The 26,047-nt window shown below is 35.6% G+C and overlaps 1 protein-coding gene across 2 annotated transcripts in view; it reads left to right on the top strand.

Moving 5' to 3' along the window:
* The first annotated feature begins 12,873 nt into the window (after nucleotides 1-12,873).
* ODF2L (outer dense fiber of sperm tails 2 like) overlaps nucleotides 12,874-26,047 on the top strand; it is a 37,522-nt gene continuing 24,348 nt past the window's right edge. Inside the window, exons 1-8 of one of the 2 annotated variants that reach the window (XM_081308618.1) lie at nucleotides 12,874-13,035; nucleotides 15,676-15,911; nucleotides 17,756-17,894; nucleotides 18,769-18,894; nucleotides 21,332-21,394; nucleotides 21,507-21,578; nucleotides 22,149-22,265; nucleotides 25,497-25,682. In XM_081308618.1, coding sequence (XP_081164744.1) covers nucleotides 15,733-15,911; nucleotides 17,756-17,894; nucleotides 18,769-18,894; nucleotides 21,332-21,394; nucleotides 21,507-21,578; nucleotides 22,149-22,265; nucleotides 25,497-25,682 — 882 coding nt within the window. In that variant the 5' untranslated portion in view covers nucleotides 12,874-13,035; nucleotides 15,676-15,732. The remainder of the gene's footprint in view (nucleotides 13,036-15,675; nucleotides 15,912-17,755; nucleotides 17,895-18,768; nucleotides 18,895-21,331; nucleotides 21,395-21,506; nucleotides 21,579-22,148; nucleotides 22,266-25,496; nucleotides 25,683-26,047) is intronic. The other variant, XM_081308619.1, reaches the window with a different exon arrangement.

The following is a 26,047-nucleotide window of genomic DNA, read 5'->3' on the forward strand; positions in this document are numbered from 1 at the left end:
TATATAAACTCTAGGAATCTGTTCTGCTTTAATCTACTTTCAAGAAAAAAAACAGTTATTCAATTTCAGTAACTGAAGAATTGAAAGCACATCTTTGTGCATTGTGTGAACACACAGTTCAGCCTGGTCTTGGAAGGCCTCATGGAGTCTGCTGATACAGAGCCACAGGCAAAATGAATAAAGCATCAGATGGGTGTCAGAGACGTAAGGAGATTTGGCATCTTAAGGAGTCAAAGAAAGTTTTGCTTCCTCTTAGGATTTTGGTTCAAGAATCCCATTTAGAAGAAGAGAGTATCTGTATGGCCCACCTTAGTTTATGCAATATTTATGAAATAAATCAAAATAGAAGTGAAACATGTTGTAAGAATCTTAAAATCTAAACAGAATTTTATAAGAGTCTGCTGAGGACCCAGATGGGTCTGCCCAGATTTTATCCATCTCATATCCCATTTTCTTCAAATTTATACTCAATTTTAAAGCAAAGGAGTGAAGTAGATAACCACAGAAGGCTTGGGACCATTTGGTCTCTTGAGTCACCACTATGTCAATGCATGGGGATTGAGAAGAAAAGTGAGATGCAATGACACATAAACGCAGAACTGAGCCAGTAAACCTAGTGGCTCCCAGAGATAACTGCTTGGAGGCCTGAGGAGAAAGGATTCCCAAACTGAACAAAACACTGAACTTGGACACTGTGAAAACCTTCCCAGGGATAAAATCTTGGAAGCTCCCGACATTATTAGAAATAATGATTGTGCTTTTGATTGTTATTTTCAGTTTTCAAAGCACATCTGTGTATTTTATCTCAGAAGTCACAGGAAATTATTTTAAAGAAAAGCAAAGGTAGTTATCTTTTTTGAGGACCATCTTGGATATGCGGCTAAGGTCTAACTCACGGATTCTTTAAAATTCATTCTGTGCATAGCACTATAGTATACCGTGTAGTGTTCAGGAGATATTTCTTGTACTCATTTTCTACAGGACCCTGGTCCCATCACTTTTTTTGAGGCTTGTTTTCATCATCTCTAAAATAAGGAGCTTAATATACTTAATGGTATTATTTTCTCCTGCATTCCTCACCTAATGCACTATTGCAGTAACTTGGTAGATTAATTTGTGCACCCACACACCTAAATCTGCCAAAACGAATGGCACATGAGAACTGATATTATATGTCAACCCAATAAAAAAAGGGGGAGAAAGTGCATGAAATACTCCTCATTTGCAAAGCAGGCAGAAAATTAACTTGCCTCCTATAAACACATCCATAGAATAGAACATCATATGAATGTAGGATATTATCACTACAACCATCATTATTTTTCAGAGAAGATAAAAAGAGAAAGCATAAATGTAGGGGAAATTTTAAAAAGATGAAAAATAAGGAGACTCCAAGAGCAAGTACACAGAAACAGCACCAGATCTTGACTGTCTTTCCCAGTCTCATTTCTGTTTTCTTTCTGCTCTGACTCTGGTCTCTGTACCTCTCCAAGACCCCAGGGCTTTACCACCTCTTCTGCTGCCCCCAACCCCACCAAAAGGGAGTAGCAGGTACTTTTTGTTTTCTGTCTTCTACTGTTCTTAATACTTCATTTCACCCAGCCAATCCCATGAACAGGAAATCAACCAGTTGAAAGATCTGCCAACTGGGATATTAGGGCTCCCTCTTCTGTTCTTGGGGTGCAGGAATCTGAGGCTATGAATCTCCAAACAAAATCCTCAGCAAACGGAACCCATGCACATGAAACTCCCTTATAAAGTACAGCAAACACAATTTGGAGTGATGATTTTCAAATGTTATTATATTTAAGAATCATCACCTGTTCAAATGCAGATTCTGACTCTGTCGATCAAGGCAAGATCAATACTCTGCATATTTACTATTTCCATAAATTTCCAATATAAATGTATATTAATTTATGGTTGATGAAACCTCATTTTATTTTATGACTATCACCTAAAGATGAATTAAGAGGGAATTGTTAATTTTAGTTCAATCAATAATATCTTTAATCAGTGAGGATCACCCATAAGAATCAATGACTTATTATGATAAACATCAATAACATACACTCAACTTGTGCAGCCAATATATGCACTATATATTGGAAATGCACTAATGTGGCTAAGGTCCTTGGGCGACACTTGGAGTAGTCTTTGTATCAGAAGAGTCCCCAGAGAATCTGCAGAGCCAATTGTCCTAATTACAACCCTATACTCAAAGAAGGAAGTCTATGCAGTCTTTAAACAGATTTTTATCTTCTATGGGAAAGTACTTCTGAAGAAAATGTTTTCTCAAAATAAAAACATTGCATTAATTATCCATATTTATGGTGACACTATTATTTATTCTTTGTAAAGAAATACAAAGTACCAGGTTAAAAAAAACTAAACACAGATATGTAGGTTTTTAGATTCTTAAAACTCTTTAATATTAAAACAGTCCTCTATCACTAAAGTCCTGCCTCAACTTGAATCCACTTACTTTCTTATTAAACATGATGTTGTAATACTGGGCATAGATGGGTGGGTTCGAAAATTTGAAGAATGAAATCCATACACCTAAGTGCCAATGTCTTGGCTGGGCACAGAATCACGAGCCACTCAAGCAGGAACAAAACTTTATTTTTGAAAAAGCCGCCAATTCCCCGGTCCAAGCCAAAACCGGTCCTCCCACGCGCCTATCGGAAGGGGGGGTGCGGACCTCCCCCGGAATTCCCTCCTACTATCCTTCCCCAACCAATGGGAACTCTCCAGGAGTCCCGTAACATGAGTCCCGTAGCAGGCCAAGGTGAACAGCAGGAGTCCAATTTCCATATGAATGTAAATCTTAACATAATCATATTATCTCAGTGGCTAGCTGGCGTCACCTTACAACCGAAAGTGCCATGCATCATATTATTTGCTTGTGGCTCCTAGCACCTAAGAGTGAGAGCAAAGTAACAGAATTTATTAGAGTAATAGAAGGAAAACAGGGCTCCCAAAGACGGATGGGTCCCAAGAGAGGTGTGCCAATGGGTAGCTGTTGTCTTGTTGTTGTTGTTTTCATTTTTATTTGTTCTTTTTAGTTACACATGCAGTAGAATGTATTTTGATATATTTATACAAGCATTGGATGTATCTTATTCTAATTAGGATCCTAGTCTGTTTTTTAAAATATCTATTTTTTAGGTGTAGATGGACACAACACAATGCCTTTATTTTTATGTGGTGCTGAGGATCGAACCCGGGACAGCGCTCCACCGCTGAGCCACAATCTCAGCCCCTAGGATCCAAGTCTTGTGGATGTACACAATGTTGAGATTTACTGTGGTGTATTCATATATGTACACAGGAAAATGACATCAGATTCATTCCATTGGCTTTCCTATTCCTATTTCTACTCTTTTCCCTTCATTTCTCTTTGTTTAATCCAGTAAACATCTACATTTCCCCTCATCACCCCTTGTTCTGGTTAGTATCCACATATCAGAGAGAACACTTTATCTTTGATTTGGGGGGATTGGCTTATTTCATTTAGCATGGTAGTCTCCACATTCCTCCATTTGCCAGTGAATGCCATAAAGTCATTCTTCTTTATGGCTGAGTATATTCCATTGTGTTTATATACCACAATTCTTTATCCATTCATCTGTTGATGGGCATCTAGGTTGATTCTATAGCTTAGCTAATGTGAATTGAGCTGCCAAAAATATTGATGTGGCTGTGTCATTGTACTATGCTGATTTTTTAAATCCTTTGGATATATACTGAGGAGTGGGATAACTGGGTCAAATGGTGATTCCATTCCTGGTTTTTTGAGGACTCTCATACGGCTTTCCAGAGTGGTTGCACTAATTTGCAGTCCCACCAACAATGTATAAGTGTACAGTTTTCCCCACATCCTCACCAACATTTATTGTTGATAACATTTATTCTTGATAACTGCCATTCTGGTTGGAGTGAGGTGAAATCTCAGTGCAATTTTAATTTCCATTTCTCTGATTGCTAGAGATGTTGAACATTTTTTTCATATACTTGTTGACCATTTGTATTTATTCTTTTGAGATGTATCTGTTTAGTTCCTTTGCCCATTTATTGATTGGGTTATTTGTTTGGATTTTGTTTTTGTTTTGTTTTTGGTGTAAAGCTTTTTGAGTTCTTTGTATACCCTGGAAATTAACACCTTATCTGAGGGTGGCAAAGATTTTCTCCCATTCTGTAGGCTCTCTCTTTATGCTCTTGATTGTTTTCTTCACTGTGAAGAAATTTTTTAGTTTGATGTCATCCCATTTATTGGATTTTGATTTTACTTCTTGCACTTTAAGAGTCTCATTGAGGAAGTCAGCTCCTAAGGTGACATGTTGGAGTGTTGGGCCTACATTTTCTTCTAGTAGGTTCCGCATTTGTCTAGGGGCTTTTAAAGGCATATCTGATGTCCCAGCATAGGTGATTGATGAGGTGTAGGATGCCAGAATGGACCAATCAAGCTCTTCAAGCTCCCAGCTTAATAAGCCAATTGGAAGTACATAAATTTAACCCCCTTACTTGCATACTTAAGAGGACAGGTCCAAACTTGTGGTTTGTCATGTATGTTTGGGAGAGGAAGTGCTTCAGGTAAGGGTATATCTGGTGGTTGGCCATCATAGGGGTAGGATTAGGGTAGCTAAGGAAGAGCTGTTGTGGTTGAAGCTGTCAGGGGCAGTGACAGTGTATTTGCCAGGCCCCATGCTCCTTCTAGGATGGCATAGTCTCATTCCCTCTTTCTCTTCTCCAAGGACCTTATCTTGTTTGCTTATGGGAGGTCTATCTTCTTGCCTCATTCCCTCAATGTGAGCCAAGATAAGATTGTTGTAATGGGCACATTTGTCTTTTTCTTACCTCTTATACTTCCTCCACAATCTCCAACATGTAGCCTCACTTAAGTAATTCTCAGTGATGTAGTGATGTGCCTTAGTCAGGGGACTCCCTTTACTTTTACTTCTCTCTCTTTTCATTCATTCATTCATTCATTCATTCATTCACTTACTCAAAAATAGTAAGTTGTCAATAATATCACAAGAAAGCTGTTAAAAACAAAACTGTGCTCCTCTCAGATGCCAGATACTGTTCTAAGCACTGTATGAGTGAGCAAAACCAACTAATGCTATGGCCCTGTCCTGATGGAAATTACATTCTAGAGAAGGGAGACAACCAACAAATATAATATCTATGGAAAGTATTGTGGAGAATAAATCAAGTTGGGGGATCAATGAAAGGGTGGAACCTGGGCTTTGCTATCTTGTAGCAGGTGGTCCAGGAAGGTGTGGTAGATACAGTAAAGAGTGAGGAAAGGAAACATGCAACTTTGAGAGAAAACTAGGCAGGCAGAGAGAGGGTCGGCAGGGAATCCTGAGGCTGGCTGGTGTTGGAGTGCAGTGAGCACCGGAAGAGCAAAGTGAGGGAGGAGGTAGGGAGGTCCCTGGTCCTGGAGGATGCTGTGCCTGCAGGTGACTCTAACACAGATACCACATGGGACTTGCAGCTCATGGGGAAACAATGGTGGGTTTGAGGAGTGAGACAATCTGACTTTCAGATGTTACTTTGTAAGGACCACTCTGGATGCTGGGATGAAATGGGTAGGAGGAAGCCAAGGGTAGAAGCTGGGCAGGGTGGGGGTTACTGCTGGAACGTGAGTGACACTGTGGAGGCGGACAGAGTTCAGATCACAGTTTTGATCCCAGTCTCCTTGTCTTTTTTTGTCTTTCTCCAGCTTTCTAGGAATTTCTTTCTCCTCTCCATGGAATATTTTTGTTACGTGGGTGAAATAAAAACCCCTTCGGCTTGTAGGCAGATTAAGGGAAGGAATGAAGTCATCTTCCTTGCTTGCCCCGAAGTGCCTAATGTAGTGCTGACAGCAGAAGAGATACAATGAGACATGATAACATGAAAATAATTGGAGATCTATAGTCATAGACAAATGACATAAAATGCAGTCCACATTTAAACTCACAAAATAAGGATGTGCTTCTCCATGCTTCATTCACAAAGGCTCCATAAATGGTAGGTATGGTTATTATTATTAATTTATCTATTAGTATTGTCAGCTGGGGGCTTCCTGCTTCTCAGAGACACAGTTATAATTAGCTGTTATAGATGTTGATTCCATGGCTTTTTGCAAGACCAAGCCACCTCCTAGATTTCTGCAACTACCTGGAAATTTGACTTCTCAAAACTCCTGCTTCCTGCATCCACACCGGTTGCCTCTCTGCTTCACTACATTGCCAAAAGTGTAGTGTTTTTGTGTTTTCCAAAGAAACATGTGCATGTTTTTATGAGCAATTCAGACTTTATTGAGGAGTTCATAGTAGAGAATAAAGAGGTATCTATGTCACAGAAAAAAATAACAGTTACTGAAAAGATCAACATTTAAAAAATAATTCTCCATTAATGTGAACTCCTTTGGACTCCAATTTGCCTTGGCCTCTGTCTTGAGGGATCTCTATTTCTTGCCCTTTCCCCCTTTTCCTTACTTTGAAGAGCAAAACCAAATAATTAAACAACAACAAAATCTCCACTTGGCTTCAGAGAGGGTCAGTGCTACTATCATCTGAATCCTGGACACTAATCAAAAACCAGACAGGAGGGGGAATAGAGGGGATACCCTACCACAGACATTTGTTAAGAGTTCTCTCCAAGAAGAACTCTTGAACAAGAGTTTTAGAAGACTATTCTGGCTTAGTCCCTCTGAGTTCTTTAAAGCCCTCCAGCTCCTCTCTCTTCCTCTGAATTCACAATTGAATCATTCCTCTACTATTCGTTTTGTGATATGTAAGTTTGAGTCTCTAAATTTGCTGTTTTCCCTTTAGTTAGCTGGGCATAGGCAAGGTCCCAGAGTTCTTCCCATATCCTACAGAGTTCAAACACCCCACTTTGGTCCCAGTTTTCTTGAGTAACCTCCCACTGTGATTATTTCAGGAGTTTGGGCTTCAGGTTGTTTGCAAATTCCAGTTAAGGTCCTGCTTAGAGAGACTGTTTCTGATCTTCTTTCTCTTATTATTCAGGAATTCTTTTTGTGTATACCATATGAGTACTTTCTTCTCTTTCTCTATTTCCCAAAAGGGACAGGGAACAACTTATGAAAAAAAAAAAGAAAGAAAACTATTAGCACATTTCTTTTATGACATAGCTGTTTTTATTTTTTCCCTATTAGAAAATAACAGGAAGTTTTTTGAGTAGGGATTCTTAAGTTATATACTAGGAAAAAAATCAAAATAAATGAATTCTTTAATGCTATTAGTGGTTATTAAAATTACAATGTTTAAAAACCAAAAAATGCACAGTAGGTGAAACATTTTAGCTAAAATCCAAAATTCATATTATAAAAATATTGAGTGTTTTAAAAGCAACAGTCATGGGCAACTAACACATTTTTTAAAGTAAAATTACAAGGACCATTTTGTCTTTTTCAGCTAAGAATAAAATAAAAATTTTAGTGTCATAATTTATCCTAAATGTCATTCTATAACATTCATGCCTTAGCTTCTCTTGGATGAGTTAGTATAACAGATTATAGCAATTCGTCACACATTGTGTTTACCAGAGAGGGGACTGAAGTCAAAATATTAAAATTCCAGAGCCTAAGAATATAATAAAATTTTTACTATGTCTGTTTCCAATTACATAAGCTTCTAATGGCATTCACCTACTAATCATGTATTTCAGTAACTGTATAGAAGCAGTGGTTCAATGGTTAAGTGATCGGATTTGAAAATGGATTACCTGGTTTGAAATCCCAACTCTGCCTCTTACCTGATGAATGGCCTTAGATAAGTGATTAAAATCTCTGTGCCTCAGTGTCTATACTTGTAAATTTGGTATACTAATTAAGCAGTACACATAGTGACCTAACTATATTTAGGTCAGATGAAGAGTTTAATAAATACTGATCCATTTTAATTTATGGCCTTTCTTCAGTGTGTATGACACCTAAATAGGCACTGGGTGTTGCCTACCCAGCAGACATTCCCTTCTTTCTTATTTGCTGGAAGAACCTGTCTTCCACAACAAAGGTGAAAATATCTGATGTTGGGCCATGCATGTATGACCTGACTTCAGACAACAGGACCTAAGAAGTAGCACACTAGCGTTCGGTATGAGGAGGTGATGGTGTTGGGATCATTTATAGGAAAGTATTTTGTACCTGAAAAGAAAAGCCCAGAAAACACCCACCCTTCTTTCCTATAATGGTGCAAGAAGCCAAGAGGTTTTGTGGCTGTCAGGGAAAAGGTAAGGAGGGTATTAGTCACCTGTTTGTCACTGTGATCAAAAATACCTGACAAGAACAACTTAGATGAGGAAAGATTTATTTTGAGTCACAGTTCAAAAAGTATCAGTTTTTGGTTGGACAAGTCCATTGCAGAAACATCATGGCAAAAGAAGGAGAAAAGTTGCTCAGTTCAAAACAGCTGGGAAGCAGACAGAAAAGGAGGAAGAGGCCAGGGAAAGATATAATCCCTAAGGTCATCCCTCCAGTGATCTACCTCCTTCAGCCACACTCTACCCTGCCTACACTTAGCTCCCAGTTGTCCAGTTCAAATTATTAATGGATTAATAATTGATGAGGTTATAGCCCATATGATCCAATCACTTCCTATAAGCTCTGCCTTTGCTGCCCTGGAAACCATGCTTTCAACACATGAGCTTTTGCGTGGGGCATTGCAGACTCTCATAACAGAGTAAGCAAACAGTGAAGGATAGGAGAACTCAAAGGTAGGAAGAGCCTATGTCCCAGGTGACTGCTGAGCCACCTCAGGCATGCCTAACTCCAAACTTCTCCCTGTGTGGCAATGAAAGCATGTATTCCTTAGGGCTCTAGTTGGTTACTGGTTATTTTCAGCAGAGACTCTTAAAAAATGATAATGCCCTTCAGTAGATGAATGGATAGGGAATCTTTGGTATATACACACAACGGAACATTACTCAGCATTAAAAGAGAATAAAATCATGGCATTTGCAAGTAAATGGATGGAGTTGGAGAATATAATGCTAAGTGAAGTTGACCAATCCCCCAAAACCAAAGGCCAAATGTTTCCTTTGAGATGAGGATGTTGATTCATAATGATGATGGGGGGAGCATGGAAGGAATGGAGGAACTTTTGATAGGACAAAGGGGAGGGAGGGGGAAGGAGGGAGTAAGGGTAGGAATGATGGTGGAATGAGATAGACATCATTACCCTAAGTACATGTATGAAGACACACATGGTGTGAAAATACTTTGTGTACAATACTAGTACAAGAACTTTGAAGATAGATATTGTATTTTCTTATAAAGTTAAATATATTTGTTTAACTTCATGATGAGCAATTCCATTCCTAGATAAGAAAATTGAAACTATTATCTTCATAAAATTATTTTCTAAGAATGTCATTATGAATAGTAGCCCTATTTACAATAACTAAAAACTGCAGTCAGGTATAGTGGCTCACACCTGTAATGCCAGTTATTCAGGAGGTTGGGCAGGAAGATCACAAGTTTGAGATTAGTCTTAGGCCCTCAGCAACTTAGCAAGACCCTGTCTCAAAAAAATAAAGACTGGGGATGTAGCTTAGTGGCATGGCACCCCTAGGTCCAATCCCTAGTAGAGGGAAAAAAGATAAGAAAAAATTCATTTAAAAAATCAAAACAAAGTGCATGCACACGCGGCACGCACGCGCACACACACATACACACACACACACACACAAAAAAAAAAACTGCAAGCAACCTAAAAACCTAATGTGTTATCAACAGGATAAAGGAAGGATAAGCAGATTATATTCATACTCAGCAATAAAAAGTAACAAGCTACCAAAAATATGCAATCTTCTGTATCATCATTAGATCTGCAGCTTCTTTTTCATCTGCTTGGGGTATTCACTTTTGGGATGCAGCTGCCATGAAAAGCAACTCATGCTGGCCATATGTAGTCTCACATGGATAGGGTAGGAGTGGTCCTTGACTCCTGATTGATCCCACCAAGCCATCAGACATGAGTAAAGTCATCATTGATATTTCAGCCTCAGCTGCAATCTGGTTGCAATTTGAAGATGAGACCCAGTTATCAGTACTAAGAGGGAAAAAATCTAGTTGAGCCCTGCTTGGATTTTGAAAACACAGAATCGTGAACAATAAAATGGTTGTTGTTTTAATTTATTAAGTTTGTTAACAACAACAGAAAACCAAAAACATTTTGGAAAGAGTATATGTAATTCAGATAATGAGAAATAAACTTTATGAAAATCCAGGGCACTGCTCAATGAATTTACTAGGGGTAAGTGGTCTGGGATGTATTAGGTTATCTTCTCAAAATGAAAGTTGTATCACCTTGCTTCCCTTTAGACTATGGTGTTGGCCAAGGTCATTCATATTGCTTCATTCAGGTAGGAATATGGTTGTGCCCTGAAAATCTATGATTCACAAACCTGGTCATTCTGGTGGGTATCTGTTAACAGGTGGAATCTGATTGGCTTTGCTCCATATTAACTGGATTTCTTACATAGTAACTGGTTTCCAAGAGAAGAAAGTAGAACCTGCTAGGCCTCTTAATGCCTACATCTGTAATTGGTCCAATATCACTTTTTACCATATTCTACTGGCAATTACAAAGCAAGGGGAAATGTATATACAGGAATGACTGGAGTTGTTCAGAAGCCATCTTTTGAAAATTTATCACATTACCAAACCATATTTAAATTGCTTTTTTATTTTGCTTAAGTATTATTTGAATTCACCAAATATCTTAACAAATTTGTTATTTTTATATATTTGTTGCTTGTCATAGTTTGGATGTGAGGTGTCCCTCGAACACTCATGTGTGAGATAATGAAAAAAGGTTTAGAGAAGAAATGATTGGGTTATGAGCCTTAACCAGTGAATTAATCCCCTAACTGAATTCACTGAGTGGTTTCTGAAGGCAGGCAGAGTGTAGTTGGAAGAAGTGGGTCATTGCGGGTATGCCTTTGGGGTAAATATTTTGTATCTGGTGAGTGGAGTCTCTCTCTACTTTCTGATCATCATTTGAGATGCTTCCCTCCACCACTGTCTTCTTCCATGACGTCCTGCTTCACCTCCAGCCAGGAGGAATGGAGCTGACTGTCTGAATTGAGACCTTAGAAAACCTGAGCCCCCAAATAAACTTTTCCTCCTATATGGTTGATCTGGTCAGGTCTTCAGTCACAGCTGTGAAAAACCTGATAAAACAGTTACCATTAGGAGGGAAATCACAATTTCCATCCAATAGGATATACTGTTGCATACTACACTCAAACATGACTAATGGGTTCAATGTTTATTGAATACTTGATGTTTTACATGCTTTATATCAGGAGTTGATACACTATATCCTGTGGGCCAAATGTAGCCCACTATTTTTGGAATTAAAATTTTGTTGGAACACAACTAAGCTCATATGTATCCTGTATGACTTTTTTGTGCAACAATGTAGTGTTACATATATGACAAGGACTATATAATCTTCAAAACCTATAATATTTCCTATTTGACCCTACATAGAAAAGTATGCTGGCCCAACGTTTCCATATTTTTCCCTACCGTTTTTTGACAGGTGGTCAAGGGTGTTTGAAATGGGCTAGAATGGTTACTTTTTTTCTCCACTTAATAACAGTAAGAAATCATTCCCCCCAAATTCACTATCCAATCAGATTTTTAAGAACAAATTTAGATGACCAACGATGTCACATTTATTTGGCTTGGACAATCAGCTAAAGCGGTCAATTTGACCCTCTATGGAACTTATTTATTAGGAAGTCTAACTTTAGATTTTGTGACTATTTCCTCACAGAAGTCTTTTAAAGTTAGTTACATCTAAAATCAATGCCATTTAATTAAGCATTTTTCACAAGTGGAGTTTGTTTACAGTTTTTTTATTCAAGTTAGCAAGCTAGAATCCTAGGTTAGCACTGAAAAGCCAAGTAGAATTGTTCACCTTCTTTATCCCAAGTCCATTGGACCCTTCCCCTCTTTTGCTGAGAAAATTGGCCCAGAGAAATTAGTTGGTTTGCCAGAGGTCACAGTACATTATTGCTAAGAGTAGATGACTAAACCACAATCCCCAGAAACTTTTCAGCATTTGCAGACATATAAAAATTACACATTATTAAATTTTAACTCTCATGAACTTTTTGCTGGACAATCACAAAGCTGGAGGAAAAGAAGGCATTGTTGGTATCATCAAAAGGAACTATTTAGTAAAATCAATAATTAGAATGGTTAAACGGTTCAATTGATAGTTTGCTCTATTTATGAATATGTAGGCCTAAATCTCATAACTGGAACATGAAATAGAGGCACTGAGTGAAATTTTTATTCTCAATAAAACCTTGTTCAGTTTGTTCAGGAGTTTATAAATCATACCAACTGGCTATTGCGCTGATACAAAAAAAAAAAAAAAAAAGAGAGAGAGAGAGAGAGCTGGAAGGCATTTTGAAGAACACAATGCAGCTCCTTCATTTAACAGAGGAAAGACCTTAGGCCCAGGTAAGGTTTTTGGCCAAACAATACCATATATCTTAGAAGAGGTTTCTTTCAAAAGCAGTTGCCTTAGCTTTTTGAAATCTCAGCTTTTAAGCAAAAGCTGGGCACTTTCATCCTAGTGTCTGAAAGTTCGAAATTGGCTTTATTTCCTATCCCAGATGAGCTGTTAAGATTTTCGGTGATTAAACACACAAGTCCTGTCCTTTCCAGAAAACAAAAGCTTTTGCTATAAAAAGCTCCCCAGAGAAACAAAGGCAGAACAAAGCACATCCCCGGCCCCGCCCCCTCATTCCCGCCAATAGCAGCGGGCAAGGCGCTCGCGAACTCGGGCCTATCGGCTGCGGGCCCGACGGAAGGGGCGGTGCAGCCGTTGCCAGAGAAGCCGTTTGCCGGTTACTAGCGTCTCTTTGGTGCCTTAGCACCCGGCGGCACTCTTCCGCTGCAAGCAGTTTTAGGTATTCGCCTCCTCCTTAGCCTTCCACCTACTCCACTATTCCCTGCCGCCTGCTCCCTCCTCGCTGATCCGGAGCTGGGGAGCACAGGTACGTAGGCCGAGCTTTACACTTGCATCAGCCCCGGTTGACCCTCTCACCGCGGCGGCGGGATGACGTCACCGCGACGTGCTAACGCAGCAGCAGCGGCTGAGGCGCGCCCTTGGGCTCTGTGTGGGAAACTTGACTGGTCTCTTGGCTGTGTGAGGGGCCCAATGGGGTCCTGTAAGAGAAAATTCTCGCCCTCACCCTGGCTGGATTTTAGTCTGCTTTTGCATTTACCCTCCACTTTCCTCAGGGAAAGGGCGGCGAGACTTTACTCCTAGAAAGGGTAGCAGATCTTAGTGCGAGGCGGGCTGGTGCAGAATGGGTCCCTGGGAATGGCCCTGTTTGTTTCAGAAATCATTTGGCTGTATTTTAAGTGCCCTTCAAATTTTATGCGAGATCGTGGAAAGCTCTGAAGCTCCAAAAGTGAGACATATTTCTGGTAGCCTCAGGAAATAATTCCTTCTTCAGGATCCTCTAGGTCCCATCCCTTGGTGGATTTTTCGCTTATGGAAAGTGCTAGAGGCTGACTTGCATTCAGTTCCAGCTCTACCATTTAACCGCCTAGTGATCTTGGGTGGGTCACTGAACCTTCTTGGCTTCAGTTTTCCTTATCTGTAAAGTGGGGCCAATAATGATCATTTTGGGGGTGGTTTTCCATGGGTACCTCTGAATTTAGGTGGCTGGTGAATGATGCCTGTTATTTACTGAAAATAACAGTTATCAGACTGTGACTGAATGTTGGGGAAAGGCCATTTCAAAGCAGTTTATTTCTCATCTGATGCATAATGTTACAGGTGTCTTAAATGTATTTAATTTGTGTTACCTTTTTTTTAAAGTTGTAAATGGACACAATACTTTTATTTTATTTATTTATTTTTATGTGGTGCTGAGGATAGAAGCCAGTGCCTCATATGTGCGAGGCAAGTGCTCTGCTGCTGAGCCACAATCCCAGCCCATAGTCTGTTACCTTTTAAGAAAGAAAAAAAAAAAAAATCTGAGCTCTTGAGCTTGGCTAGCAGTCACCCCATTTAATGTATCCAGCCTCGTGTCTTCTCTCTTTCCCTCTTGCAAGTCATGGTCCCTCGTGTTTCTAGCTCTTTTTATTACTATTTTTATTAGACATTGTTTTAGCTTTTCTGCTGCTGTGACTAAAAGACCTGACCAGAACAATTTCAGAGGAGGAAAAGTTTATTTGGGGACTCACAGTTTCAGAGGTCTCAATCCACAGACAGCAGGCTCCATTCTTTGGGGCTCCAGCAGAAGAGTGTGGTGGAGGGAAGCAGCTCCCATGATTATCAGGAAGGAGAGAGAGAGAGAGAGAGAGAGAGAGAGACTCCACTGGCCAAGTACAAATATGTACCACAAAGCCATGCCCCCATTGTCTTACCTCCAGCCACAACCCTCCTGCCTTTAACTACCACTGAGTTAATCCCACCAGGTTATTAATTTACTGATTGGGTTAAGGCTCTCATAACCCAATCATTTCTCCTCTAAACCTTGCATTACCTCACACATGAGCTTTTGGGAGATACCTCACATGCAAACCATAACAGACATTATATCGGTACATTTTTGTAGGATATAGTATTATAATCTGATACATGTTATACAGTGTATAATGACCAAATTTGGGTAATAAGCACTTTGATTTCCTCAAACATCAACCATTTCTATATGTTACAACTTTTATATTCTTATTATGAAATATATCATAAATCATTATAAATAACAGTTATCCTACTGTGCTATAAGAAAACAACCAGTTCTTCCTGTATTTTGGTGTCCCTTATCTAACCTTTCTGTGCCCATTCCTCCTTATCCTCCCTAGTCTGTAGCGACTACTATAACATTTCATTTTTCTGAGATTGACTTTTTAGTTTCCACAAATGAATGAGAACTTGTGGTATTTTCTTGCTTTTTCCAGTGTTGGACCCCCCACAGAGAATGCCTTTTTCTGCTCCTGTTTGGCCAATTCACACTTGTTTTGTAGGACTCAGCTGAGGTTGCACCTCCTTTGGAAAGTCTCCCAGATCCCTGCCAGTTGACATTCACTGTCCTTTGGCTTTTTGTGGTACACCATGAATCCGTTTCACAACTTCTCGCACACTGGATTTTAGTAGTCTAGTTACTGCTGCTCGCTCTTTAGATTTGTAGTGTGTACCTTCAAGTAGCTCATTAATCTGTAGACTTTGGATGTTAATAGCAACTTTGTGAGGTTTTTTGAGAGATTATGTTTATGAGGTCAGTCACTGTGCTGTAAATGGCAGCAATTATAATTGCTTTGAAGGAAAGAAAAATGCTTAATGATTATCTGGTATAGGATGCTGACTTTATTTGTGATTAGACAATGTACTGAACATCTTTGGTCCCATCTTCTTTTGAATAATTTAGCTCTTGTCAGATGCTTTCATTTCAAAAGTGTCCTATGATCTGGTTACCCTAACTTGTATTTGAGGACCTAAACCTATGCTGCCCACAGTGTTAGGTAATGCAATTTTGGACTGATATAACCACGAGTAGCAGTTATAATTTTGATATTTGTCTTTAGAAATGTTCTTTTATATATCATTAGAATCTTTATCTTATAAGGTAATAACAAAGTCTCTACTAAATAATAAGTTTAATAACTAAAATGTTTCCTAGCTTTCAGCTTATGTGAAATTGTTATTGAAGCCATCTATAAATCTGCTTACTGAATTTATGGAGAAGCCTAGAAATGATGGAAGTCATTCAGAAGAATTCTTTTCCCATCTCAGAAGTCCATCAGAGAAAGAACATTTATCACGACATACTAGTGAAAGTCGTCTCAGCTGGTATTCTCATCATTATGAGAGGAACTCTAATATTCTGATTTCAGGGTTTCATCTTTTGTCCACAATGTAAATCATTTAAGCCAAATGCAATATTATTTCAAAAATATTTATCTTCAAATTTATTATTCATTGTTTAAAATAGATTTAATCTGAATATAGATGTATTCATTTAGCAGGACTTAGCTATGCTTTTTAAAATTACAATACAATTAAAAATTAAAATCTAACCTATTAGAAATTTGTAAAGTAAATCTTAACTAAAGCAAATGAAAATATAAATGTAAATAAGATGGGACTGGAAATGTAGTTCATAAGTACTGATTCATTATCATTTAATATATTGCAAATATTTATCATATTTTACTGATTTAGAATGGGAAATGCACTTGTTATTTATAGGAATCATTATTCCCCAAAACAGCAGTCTTAAAATAACCATTATTCTCATTATGGATAGGATAGTTGAGTTTCTAATTTAACTTGTTTGAAAATAACATTATTTTGTTATATATAATAATTCTTGACTTTCTGTCATTTTAATATGGGACAGATATCTTTTATAGCCATGATTTTCTTAGGCCCTTGAAACCTTAAGAAGAAAATCTACCTTGTGACATAGCCTGTAAGCTGCCATAAGTTTCTAACAAGTCACTATATTATGTTCTGTGAAGAAAAGAAAATGTTATCAATAAAATTTAAAAAGTGCTTTCCTATCACCTGGAATTTTATATATAAACGTTGAAAAAACTCCCTTAAACGTGGTTACACAGATTTTTTTATCCAAATAAATTCTGTTACATAAAAGTAAAATGTAAGTGAAATAGTTTCTCAAAGTTTCTTTTTTTATTTAAAAATTTTTTTAATTTTTTTTATTTAGTTACACATGACAGTACAATGATCTTGACATATCATATATTTGAATCAGGTGATATGAAAGCACTTTTTAAATTTTATTGGCATTTCTTTATGCTGAAAGTCTCAACTTTTAGACTTTTTGACTCAAAATTTTCCTTCCTGTTAAAGAGTAATGGTGATATAGCATTCTTAGGAGCATCTTTAAATGAAATCCTTGGTAGCCAGGAGACAGTCTTGATTTGTCTTTATCTGTACACGCCGAAATTTCATAGAATGGTTTTGGAACTTTTGTACTTAACCAATTCTCTTAACCTCTCTTTATGACCTTTCATTTCTAGGAGTTCTAAAGTGTTGTATCCTTTAACTCTGGGCTATTCTTCAAAGTTGTGTATACCCATTTTATAAATTTTGAGTGTGTACAGATAAAGACAGGTCAAGGCTATCTTGTGGCTGATGAAGGTTGTGAGAATCATCCTGAATTCAGCATGGCCAAAAGAAAAAAAAAATTCTTACAAAAGCAATCAGATATTTCACTTTCAAGTGGTAATAAATGTATACTAAAGCCAAATGTGGAGGATTTCTGGAGACCTGCAGAACTTTAGTTTGTGTTTCATTTGTTTAGCTTTTTCATTCATTAATGAAGGACAGTTTTATGAAGGACAATGAATTTCATGGAAATGTTTGGCAATAAGGTCTAGAAAGACAAGTGAGGAAGAAGTGGAGAAGAAAACAAGATATTTACACTTTTCATTTTGTAAACCAGAAAGGGGATTTTGAATAATTATCAAACAGTACAGTTAAATGCTGCTATTAGTGGTCTTTGTGTTTTACATGTCTAAATATTCTAAAAATTATCTCTCTGTGTATACATCGTGTAGAAAAAGTATAGAAATATTTAGAAAAAATGCACACGTTTTTAAATGACAATTTAATATTGCATATTGTAGAAAAATTTATAGGACTGTAATATTTAGTCCATGCTATGTTTATATAAAAAGCATAACCAGTTTATGTGATAGATTTAACTTAAATTTTATTTATGCATTTGTAATTAGCCTGGACCAGGACAACATCCGAAATGATGAAAAGATTGATTTGGGGGCAACACTTAAAGAAGCTGAGTTGGCAACCTGTTCTATAGAATTACTTTTGCCATTATTTAAAAATGCCATTGAAGAGATGAGTTTTGAAAATGTGAGTATTTGATCTATGAACAGTTAACAAAATGAAAAACTAGTGCAGTATTCAATGCATTAACTGATTTCTCATATCTTGAATGTATGGTCATTTGTGGGTATTTGATACCCAAAATGGGATTTATCAGTGTTCTTTATGCTGGTGTCATTAAGTACTTTTCTTTAAAAAAGAAAATCAATCAATCTCTCTCTGTCTCCCTCCCTCCCTCCCTCCCTCCCTCTCTCTCTCTCTCTCTCTCTCTCTCTCTCTCTCTCTCTCTCTCTCTGTCTCTCTGGAATGTGCTAGATAAGAGGCCAGGCTGTGAACTGTATATCTTGGTATTCGACTTACCTTGCCTTGAACTAGAGATTCAGCTTTTTCTCAAAAGTTAGTTTATAGAGCTGAGATGTAGCTCAGCACTGGAGTGTTTGCCTAACATGGGCAAAGCCTTAGATTTAATCCTCGTTACCTTTAAAAAAAAAAACTAAAAAGACTGAATTTAAAACCAAAATCTTCAGAGAGATGAAATGTATCTGTATTTCTATAGTGCTATTTGGAATAGAAAACTATTTTAAAATTTCAACATGCTGAAGTTTGAGTTAGGGAGAAAAATAGAGTGTATGCTATAAGTTTTGTTAGAATAAGTACTGAAATACTTCTAGAGTTTAAGCCTTTACTTTTTATTTTAATGTAATGTACTTTGTAACAGATCCTACCTACTGTTAACAAACTTGGCAAATTTTACTATTATTATGTGCATTAGAATGATCTTGTTACTAGGAAAAATGTTCTTTGATAATAATCTTAATATTTTAGGGTATTTTACTTTAATGCCATATCTTAAAATGTGTACCTGGTACTTATATTATGTCTGGTTCTTATATTTTATCAGGCTAATCTTTCTGTCTCCAGTTTGAAGATTTCTAAACAGAGGGAAATATTAACAAAAGAATTAGATACGTTTAAACGGGTAAAACTAGCCTTAGAGCATCTTCTTAGAAAGACCAACTACCAACAAGTAAGGCATCAACACTAAACACCCACTTAGTAATGATATTCCTCACATGAATGTTATTTATCTAAAAGCTAAAATATTGATATATTTGAAGTGAAAATAATTCTTTGAATTTTTGTTTGAAATAGCAATAATTAAACTAACTCATTTTAATGTTTTATAAGCATGAAAATAGCATGTTCTATAGAAAATATATTTTTTCTATATTCAAAATCTTATAATTTATTTGATTACAATAAAATGTACATTCGGAGTTTAATCTCATATATACATTATATTTATATATGTATTTTCTTTTAAATTATAAAAAATTTTTAAATATAGATACATAAAACAAAGTTTATGTATTAATGGGGGACAGTGTAATGTTTTGTTATATTTATACTTTGCATAACATTTAAACCTGTACATTTCCTTAAACATTTGCCATTTCTTTATGGTAAAAACTTTCAAAATCCTTTCTTTTAGCTTTTTGAATTGTACAGTTCAATATTGTTATCTATAGCCACCCTACTGTGCAGTAGCATACCAGAGCTTATTACTCCTATCTAACTGTAACTTAGTACCCATTGATCAACTTTCCCCCATCCATACATCCTGGCTGCTCTCTACCATGTCTTGTTAACCACCATTCTACTCTCAATTACTATGAAATCAACCCTTACCTTTCACATATGAGTGAGGTCACGTGGTATATGTCTTTCTGTGCCTAGCTTCTTTCATTTTAACATTCTGCTCTCCCATGTCATCAATGCTATTATGAATGATAGGCTTTCATTCTTTTTTTATGTTTGAATAGTCTTACATTGTGTATGTGTACCCACTTTCTTTATCCATTCACACTGGTTGATGGACACTGAGGTGGTTTTTATTTCCTGGCCATTATGAATAGAACAAATAATTCTTGACTTTCTTTTGTTCTTTACTGTGGTGACATTTTCTCAGAATTGTAAAATATATTGAATATTGTTACCTAATATTAAGTAACAGTTTTCGTAACTAAAAAAGCTACATGCTTCATTATAGAAAATTTAGATACTCAAAGAAATACTAATAATTTCCCCAGTAAAAAGTCACTACTTTTTTTAATATATTGTTTTTAATTTGTGGATGGACACAATACCTTTATTTTGTTTAGAAGTCACTACTAAAACTATTTTATAATACATTTTATATGTGTAGTTTTTTGTTATTTTACTATGCACATGTTATTTTTGTGTTTTAGATAACTGAGAACCTACTATTTCATTGTTTTATAACCTGATTTTTACACTTGACACTGTATCATCAGTGTTTTAGTTAGCTTTTTCACTTCTGTGATCAAAAGATCTGTTTAACAATTTTAGAGGAGGAAAAGTTTATTTTAGGGCTCAAAGATTAAGATGTCTCAGACCACAGATGGCTGGCTCTGTTGTTCTGGGTCTAAGATGTGGCAGAACATCTTGGTGGAAAGGCATGGCAGAAGAATGCTGCTCAGGACATCACACCAAGAAGCAGAAAGAGACTTCCCTTCACCATGTACAGAATATAAACCCCAAAAGCATACCCCCGTGGCCCAGCTCCCCAGTCATCCTACCTGTCTACTTTTACCACCTACTTAATCCCTATCAGGGGATTAATGCACTGATTAGGTTAAGGCTCTCAAAACCGAATCACTTCACCTCTATATCCACTTGCATTGTCTCACACATGAGCTTTTACTGGGCACTTCATTTCTAAATCATAACAACCACTATTTTCTCAGCAGTATTTATTAAATATTGCTTGAATAAAAAGAAATCTAAAGTTGAATTCCATGGACTCTTACATAGTCCAAGGTCAGATTTCATGAACACTGAACCCTCTGAAATTGTGTGCACAATTTTGCCTTATATATATACATGTTTATGTGTTTTGGGATGAAAGAAATTCATAGCTTTTTCACGTTCTCAAGCAGGAGCCCTATCCTCAAGAGTGATATGTTTTATTTGTTTTTTAGGGTTTTATGGTATTTCAGTAAGGCTACTTGGTATAAATCACTACAAATTAGGGACTCTAAGTATTTTTCTCTAGTCTCATTTTAAATGGCTACGTACAATTCCATTACTAATTTATTGTCATTTCTTAAGAAATTTCTTATTGCTAGAATTTAAAGTGTAATTTATTCCTGTTTACAGATAGCATTATGTTAAGCTGCTTTTCTGTATGGGTTTTTTTAATATGTCATTGACCTATACTTCCTGAGAGATTCTTTGGGGATTAATTTTAGTAAATTAATAAATTATGGACAAAAATTATTTGGAAAACTTAAGACAGTCTTTCCCATGGCTAACTTTTAGAAATCTGCACAGTTGCATAGTATTTGCTCATATGAATTTTTTGAATTATGCTTATTCTTTCTACTTTTTTATGTCGAGAATTATACTTTGTGAGCATTTATGATAAAATGCTTTCTTTACAGACAGGAGACAATTTACCAAGCATGTTATTACAGAATCTGACTGATAATGAAAGTGAAAATATTGTAAGTTTTTTTTTCATTTTGTATTTTTGTTTTGCTTGTTTGCTACTTGACTTTATAAAATTAGCAATAGTAAATTGTGAAATTTCTAACTCTTACATTATTTTTGCTGAAGAATCTTAAGAAGAAGGTACTTGAAAAGGAGGCCTATATCCAAGAACTTTCTTGTTTGTTTCAGAATGAAAAGGTAAACAAATTTTGAGCTTTTTATCTAAATTCATCATATTTTCTTATTATTGTCGCATTTTTTTATTTCTTCCCATCCTGATTCCATATTCTCAGAAATTATGCAAGAAGTGCTTTTTGACAGTCCAGATTATTAGATTATTTAATATAATTTACAAGATTTATGTATCAAGTACACCATTTTAAGTTTTTGTTTGTTTGTTTGTTAGGGTTTTATTGTGTTTCAGTAAGGTTACTTGGCATAAATCACTGCAAATTAGGGACTCATGATTTAGAATTTTGGAATTCAAATTAAGGAATTTTGGTATAAATAGTAGCATTTTAGATATACCTATAATTTTACTTATAAGGACAGATGGAAATATTTAAAAAGATAATTATTAGGAGACATCAAATTAAATGTGGGAAGAAAACTCCTGATTTTACATGAAATATAATGAGGCAGCAGTTTATGTAAAGCAGGACTTTGCTTTTTATCAGCTTTTTAGAGTGTCTTCATTTGTGGTAAAATTAAAGGTATTGGGGATTATAGCAAATAATGTTTTTATTTGTTCTTTTTTCTCTGTTATAGGAAAATACTTTGAAAGCAAATCGTTTATCTCAGGCAGTGAAACTAGTACATGAACGACTACAGCTCCAGATTCATAAAAGGGAAGCAGAGAATGATAAGTTAAAAGAATACATGAAGGTTATAAATTACTTAACTATTTTTAAAATTTAAGAGATAAAATTAATAAAAACTATAAAATCTATTCCTTAGTTATGAAATATAATGTTTATAAAAGAATTCAATTTCAGTGTTGCCATGGGAAATCCATATTGAAGGTAAATCCTGATCATAAGATTCCTAGACCTTCTGACTTGGATCCAAATGTCAATATGAACATGCCATTTCTTTTTAATACCTGTCTAGGAAGGATTTGTAGAAATTGAATTACTTTTAAAATCTTTCTCAAGATACAGTTAACTTATGTTTATTGTAGAAATTATGTAAAGTGTGGAAAAGATAAAGAAAAAAATATAAACAACTTTAAACCATCAAAACCAATGTTAATTTTTTGGTATATATTACTCCATTCTTTTTTTATATCTCTACATGTGTACATACATATTCTCACACATAATTAATAAGCAGTCATTACATTTTTTGTTATTAATTATAATAATTTTAAAATTAGTTAATCTAGCTTTAATATTCAGATAATTGAGTAATTTTCTTGTTATATAACCTGTAACCATAAAGTTAAAGGGAATTTTTCTTTTAATTATTCTCTTTGAATCACAATCACTTTGAGATAATTATTTCAAGTTGTCATCATGTATCACAACCTAACTCGATCTATTGTCATTGTTTTTGACAAAGGCAAAGGAATAGTGGTCCCATCTCTGCAGAAGTATACAGACCCAAACTCCACTGAACATGAGTACTTCTAGTTAGAAGTCTGATTGCATTTAGACTCCTGACTCATACCAGATGTCTGCAACTGTGCAGCACATATTTCAAAACTGTGCTCTGGCCTTTAAAAGTTTTTTCTTTAATGACAAAAAGCTTTTGCCCTTCAAGAGGACATTGAGAATGTTTATGGAAGATGTAAATTTTGTTGCTTGTTTCCCCTTGCTTGCTTTTTTAAGTACCTTCTCCCTAGAGATCCTTGTGTCCTTTGCATTGGTATCCTAGGACACTGCAGATGAGGTGGATTTGGTATTGCAGTGCTCTGTTTGGTAAACACAAGAGAATAATTGTGAGTTAGTATGTCAGGTAGTTATCTGTGCCAATTTATGTTACACAATTTTTAATTATATGCTCAAATGGTGGTTGGAAAGTTTTTTAAAAAATATTTTATTTAAAAATAAAATATTAAATTATTTTTAAAGTTAAGCTTAACAAACATTTTTTATATCCATAATTTGGAGAAAGAACATAAGGCTAAAATCCAGAGATTTTGCCGTAACATTCTTAACACTACTGTTAAGAAATGATTATAATTGTTTCCTTAGGATATTGATTTTTCTACTTGCTTATCATACTTATTCTTTGGAATTTAAAGCATTAAGTAATCAGTGACCAGAATTTAGTTCTTTGATTTTAGACTTAACATTTTGTTCTGTTTACTTTTTAAGAGAATACAATGAATTTAGGTTGGAATAATCCTAGTTTTTTACTCTTGTTGAGTCTGTTTGTTGAATTGGATCCTTTAAGTGTATGTTGTATTTCTCCAAGAACTCTCCCAAAGATACTTTGAACCACTTTTCCCATCTAAATCTTTGTAATTTGGCAACTACCATTGAGATATTTTTATATTTTTAGAAGATATAGAGAATAATTATATAATAGGCATCAGTATATAGCTTTTGGTAATAGGGAAAGACAATCTAATCTACCTTAACTATTTGTCCATTTGGCAAATGACTGGGTTGTTATATTGAAATTGTAAAAATAATAGTTTTATTATATTCCTTTATAGTGCTTAAGTGTGAGATTTGGCAAAACTAGTGAGAAAATATGCTTGCAGCCACTTCAATTTCACTTTTTATGTGTAAACATTTTTTTCCCTTGTGTAGCAACTCTTCATGGTGTGTGACTGACACCCTGTGGCTTTTTAGAGGAATGGCAATTGTATTTTCTGTGGATGTTCCTTTCTCTTTCCATGGACTTGCTGTTCTGCTCTTCCTTGTTTTTACCCAACTATTACAATGTTTTATGGGATTTGTTGTTGTTGTTGTTGTTATTGTTGTTTTAGGTATGTTTTTGAAAACAATTCAACAACATGTTGCCACATCTTTTAGTTCCCCCAATCTCTCTCCACAGGGGTCAAATCTAAAGATGTACTTCTTAATCTCTATTTTAAGTGAAAGTTAAGAAGCACGGTTTTTATTGATCATAAAGTTAAGTTGAAAAGCCCCATCTTTTACTGTGACTCCTCTGAATTTTTTTAAATTAGAATAATTGTCTGAGAAATGGGAGAGACTAAAATCCAAGTTATCTAATAAATCCACATTGTTTTTGATGTTACCTAGCTTTCAAAATGTAAAAGCATTAAAATCCTAAGTGTTTACATTCTCATATACTTAACACTCAAAAACTTTAAATACAATATCTTAAAACTTTTGAAATAAAAAAACAAAAGTTGTTACTCTGGATAAGATCTTTCTTCCACCTAGGCTATTATTCTGTCTCATTTTACCAAGAGATGTCAAAGAGATGATCAAGCCTGTTAACACTCAGTGGATAGAAGCCAGCCTTTAAATACCTTTTTACCTTTACTGACATTATGGATCTGATAGTCAGTAATTTATCTAAACATGTCTGGTCTTAAAATCAGTCATTACTTTCATAAATTTACAACTCTTTTGAGTAAAACAGTAATTTTATTGTCCTTAATGTAGCTCTTTCTAGTGGCATGCCTCCTTATTCCAGCAAATTGAAATTTTGTAAATAAGTCTATGTTTATCTCATCTGTACCCTTCATAGATTTCCATCATATCTCCTTTACACTTTTATCTTTCAAACTGAAGAATATCAATATATTTGGGAAGCTACCACTTTCCTTTGAGTTTTGCATACCTATTATTTAAATCATTTCCAGCTCAATTACGCTTTCTAAAACTAGTTTCTAAAACTGGTACTTTGTGTCATGTTCTAGATGTGAACTAAAAAAGTGTCCTAGTTAATCACAGTTTAGTCTCTTTAATAATGTTATTAATTTTCCATAGGCTTAAATAGTTAAAATTTGCATTACTTAACTGGTTATAAAGAAGCATTGGTACAGTCTCCTTTCTTCACTGTTTTCCTGTTTTGTAAATCTTATGATTAGTTGTTTTGATAAAATATATGTGGAAGATAATATAAGTGTTTTTATAATGTTCATATGAACATTAGAGTTCTGAAATAATTTAATTGTTGCTAATACTTTTTTAGGACTTAGAAATCAAGATAGCTAAATGGAACTTGCAACTCAAGACAAATAAGGATGAGACTACAGCAATGAAAGAAGCAAGTAGGCAAAAAACTATAGCTCTAAAAAAGGCTTCTAAAATTTACAAACAAAGGCTTGAACATTTTACAGGAGATATTGAACACCTTACTTCTCAGATTAGAGATCAGGTAAGCATACATTTTTTTACATAGATTTATGTACTTAATTTATGTTGTTAATGCCATGATATGTAATTGTTTTATTCTTCTTTTAACACTACTGATAAATAGGAAAATCTTTACTTATCCTATTTGCTTTAATCTTTTATTCTGAAAGATTACATAAAATATCCAAATTTGCCTATTGGATAATATCAGCATTTCTTTTGCGACTTTACTTACAGGAATTGTTAAGTGTATCATACACACATGCACATAAAGCTTCTGTGGCCCACTAAGGGTAAGGCTTCACACATGTTTCCCTTTGGAAAGTTACAGTGAACATTACTGTATTAAAGGCCTTGAGAAGGCGTTCAGAAACACAGTGTACTGTG

The sequence above is a fragment of the Spermophilus citellus genome (genome assembly GCF_964194105.1).
Source record: "Spermophilus citellus genome assembly, chromosome: 9".
Classification (NCBI taxonomy): domain Eukaryota; kingdom Metazoa; phylum Chordata; class Mammalia; order Rodentia; family Sciuridae; genus Spermophilus; species Spermophilus citellus.